Below are 4,540 nucleotides of genomic sequence, written 5' to 3'. Positions count from 1 at the left end.
TATGGAGGATTAGGTGTGGCCGTGGTGGTGGAGCTGCGGCTGATTGTTTTTCTTTCTTTTTTTTTTCTTTTTTTTTTTCGACGGGGGCTGGGAAATAATTTGGGGGATACGGATGAACGAAGACGGAGGATGAGCACGGGATGAAAGCACCAGTTGTTACGGACGTCCTCCGTAACGTGACCGGCTATCTATCTTCTCGGACGGATAGGGTGATCAATCCTTCGACAAGCTCGAAGGAAGGCTCACGGATTTGCTGATTCACAGACGTTCTCCGATCAGCAGCAAATAGGGAACAATAATTATACTTGATACTCAAGACAAGTTTAGGGAAAATATTATATTGATTGAATTATTCATTGATTAAAATGATAACAAGCTCTCCTATTTATAATACTAGAATCTACTACCCTAACTTAATGAACAAGAAACAAATATCTAAACAAATATGGGAAAGATATGGTGAATAAGGGAAAACTAAATAATTAGAAGATCCTAAAAGATATGATAGATATGATCGTATCACAAAGATATCCAACATTCCCAAAAATTCCATCTCTTGTAATGATTAGGAAACCCCAAAAATACATAGTACTCCCTCCGTCCCAAGGAAGATGACCCCTTCTTTGGGCGGCACAGAGTTTTATGCAGTTTTATTTTGTGTGTTAGGTGGAGAGAATAAAGTAAGAGATATGGAATAAAGTAGAGATAAAAGTGTTTTCATTTATAGTAATAGGTCATCTTGAATGAGACAAACCAAAAAGGAAAGTGAGTCATCTTTAATGAGACGGGAGAGTACTAAATTATTGAGTAATGCTCCATTGATACAACATTAAAGCACTGTATAGATATATATTCCTCAGAAATCCATACTTGAATAATATACAAATGGTGAGCAAAGCAAGAGGAGAAAAATCTCCCCAACAAAAAAATACACATGCTAAATTATCATGGAAATTCTGGCGTGGGCGAGGAGAAAAGTGAGTTAAGATTACCTGCAGTGGAAACATGATTCCCAACCGAATAGTGAAAGCAATTCGATAACGCATCCCAATTCCCTATAAATCCAACCAAACTCGGATCCGACACTGCGCAGTGATAGTCAGAATTCCCCAAAATCTTGTCAATCATTACCACGTCGGGTTGAGAAACCCTAATTTCCGAATTGAGCCCTTCCTCTCCTCCTTCAAATGGGATAATACTATCATTAGGGTTTCCACACAAACGGAGGCGTTTCAACAGCATTTTCTCTCGCGTCCGACACCTCGCCCTCGCCCTCGCCTTCTCCCTCGATGCCTTGGCCCGATCCGCAGTGGTTGGAGCGACAGCGTTGGAGTTTATCTCCTCGATTCCGGATTGATCTTCGCACTCGGACTCGCTCTTCACGTCGCTCGGAGGAGGCGGAGGCGAGTGGAGCTCCTTAATCGCCTTGTTCGACTGCGTGAAGAGCCACTCTATGGTCTTGCTGGCCTTGTCGTAGCCGAGCATATCTTGAAGATCGAAGAATTTCCGAGCCACTTGCAGAGAGAGGCGCATTCTCCTATCCCTGATCCCCTGCGCCGTGCATATCTTGCTGTGCCGGTCCTTCTTCCCGGCCTTCCTCCGCCGAGGAGGAGGAGGAGCAGCGCTGGGGATCTGATCATGATCAGTGTATGAATTCTCGGGATTGGTTGCCTTGTCATGATCGGCGAGGTGGCTTTGGTAAAAGATTTGATCCAAGGGCGATTCGTGCTCGTCGAGGAAGGGCGAGGGGAAGTTGAAGAGGATGTTGTCGTGTTTAAGGTTGGGGTTCTGATCAAAGGGGAAAGAGGGTGGTGATGGTGAGGATAATGATGGCCTTGTTTTGAGCAAGGAGCCAAAGGAGTTGTTGCAGTTGGGTGAGGGGAACATGTTTTGGGGGGTTTACAACTGGGATTGTAAATGCAACAATTATTGTCTTTTTCGGATTTGGTGGCGGGGTTTTAAGGAGAGATCTAACTCGGAAGAACTGAGGAGAGATGATGATGATGAAGAAGGCAGGTGAAAAGGGTTAGAGAATAGAGGGAATGAGAGAGAAATGGAAGTTGGGGCATTTAACGTGGCTTTAACTATTGAAAAATACATATGTATTTCAATGCTGTGGTGCTAGTATATATAAGCTATTGATGGAGAAGGCTGCTATTGGTGGGGTTGAACAATATCTATATATACACACACACAAATCCGAAAAAGACAATAATTTGTGAAATTAACGGGAGATCATTTAATAACCAATTTGATACAAATATCATATGGACTATTTATGAAATTAACCCTAATAGGAGACCATGATCAATACTAATATGAACCATATGGAGTAGTATTTGGTTTCTGGGTTTAGAGATAGGAGACCAGGATCAATAACATTCGTGCATGCATAAACACATCTTTCATTATTATTAGGCATATTTAAACCATGATCATAATCAACCTCATGCTGTTGAATATAGTTATGGTGTCAATGGAATTCAATTAATTATATGTAAATAGTTTTGGCAACAAAAAATTAAATTATTTCGTGAAATAATATGTTAAAAAATCCGTTTTGGAACTAATGGAATGAAACTTGTAGGTGGGCCATGGCAATTTATACTTATACCGAAGAAGACAGCGAAAATGAGCATCAAGTTTCTATTTTTTGTCAATTTGATTTTTCTTCCCATATAGAATGTGAACATTAGTGATACTTGGTAAATTTCAAACTTTTCAAAAAAAAATCAGACAATCAGTACTGATGTGATCATCTTTTCAAAATATTAGGGTCCATATACACTAATGTTTCTAAGAAAATGTTTCATTTTTGCTGAATTCTTCATGGTTAAATTTGAGTGTCCCTAATATACCCGTAAAGCGTTTAAACAATTTTTATTTTTAAGATTATACAAGTAATAATCTGTAATTATTTTAGTAGAAAGAAACTGAGGACAGTATATTATTTGAAACAGTTAATAAATTTTTAGCTATTTATACTTCAAAGAAGTATAATGAATGAAAAATAATAATCATGCCATAAATGGGTCAAAAAGTTTGACTCGTCAATTTAACCGGTCTTCGCTTATTGAAAACAATCAGCAGCCCATGCATGTTAATAGTGCAAGGTTCGATATTATTTATTTCTATTAAAGTTTGATGATCATTTTAGACATATTCCAAATAATGCACAATTGATTGTGGAGCATTTAGTTTAGTTGCAGCGATGGACGGTCAGGATTTGACGGTGAGAGATGCTAATAAAAAATGAAGTTGATAGCTCACCTCTTAAAACCCTATATATACTAGGTCAATTATTTGAATCAGTATTTATCTTGCGTTACTCCCATTTAAGCCCATATTTCTTTGACCATCTCTCTTTCTCTCTCTAATTAGGGTTAATTTAAACTTCAAACTAGCTAGTACTTGACTCACAACTAATTTTTCTTGCTTTGTTTAATACTCATTATTTAGCTGTGCTTTGCTTAACAAAAATCTAGCTACGCACTAATGATGCATGCCAACATAGTTTGTCTGTTTTAATTAATTAACTTTGAATTCTGGCCTAATCTCATTTTTTTGGACAGATCTCATTATAATATAGCTAATTGTTAATCAATACATCACGCTTTCAACTTATACAAATTAGACTAAATTTTTTTAAACATTGGAATAATATCTCAATCATTTGGTGCGTGTAGCTTAATCTGTCTCTCTCTCTCTCTCTCTCTCTCTCCTAATTTTTACATAAGTTTGGAGTTAAGATTAAACTTAATCCGACATCAAAAGTCGAAATTAATTACTAATACTTTTGAATTCCGATACTCTAGTTGTCCTTACGTACTAACTGCAACTCAAAATCTAAAACCACAAATTTTGTTTCATTTACGTATTATTATAATCTATTCATCATAATTACAATCTAATTGACGTATTTCACCGTGGATTTCGATGGACCATAGTGCACCTCAAGCTTCAATTAGCATTAATTAACTCGACAGTCGACATCATTTACATATTAAATGGAGTACTAGACTATCTAAAGAAAATTTTAATTAATGGGCATGGGACTGGTCCCAATATATGTTGGACTTTAATATGATAAATCAAATTAATTATCCCATGAGCCCAAATAAATAAATGATTCGCAATGTGCTAAGTAGTTGATAAAATGTGGAGTACTATGTAAATTCAACCTATCATTCACTACTAATTAAGTTTGCATTCAATGGTTTTAAGATTAGGCCAAAAATACGAAATAGACGATGCAAGAATATACGAAAATTATAAAATCTTCGTGAGTAATGAACTATACTAAAAGTTTTATTTTCCCACAAAAGGCCCTCAAACGTGTTCGAATTCGGTGTAAGGCCAACAAAGTCAATTGAAAAAAGCCCAAGAAAGAGATTGGGCTTTAACTTCTGAAGGAATTAGTACATTATACATTTTCATTTTATTAAACTATACTACATCTAATTTTTAACTAAATTTAACATTAGAAGTATAAATTCTTGTTAATAATTTCACCGGCTCAACTTCAATGATTTAGTATGTT

General features: G+C 36.5%; 1 protein-coding gene across 1 annotated transcript; it reads right to left on the bottom strand.

Annotated features, from left to right (window-relative positions):
• Nucleotides 1–861: 861 nt before the first annotated feature.
• On the bottom strand, nt 862–2,049 carry LOC121771265 (transcription factor DICHOTOMA-like). The gene has a single exon (XM_042168046.1). It carries the CDS (start codon nt 1,885–1,887, stop codon nt 946–948), a length of 942 nt encoding a protein of 313 aa, XP_042023980.1. The 5' UTR covers nt 1,888–2,049; the 3' UTR covers nt 862–945.
• Nucleotides 2,050–4,540: the final 2,491 nt, after the last annotated feature.

Source organism: Salvia splendens, chromosome 16 (assembly GCF_004379255.2).
Source record: "Salvia splendens isolate huo1 chromosome 16, SspV2, whole genome shotgun sequence".
NCBI lineage: Eukaryota > Viridiplantae > Streptophyta > Magnoliopsida > Lamiales > Lamiaceae > Salvia > Salvia splendens.
This window is presented reverse-complemented; position numbering and strand designations above follow the sequence as displayed.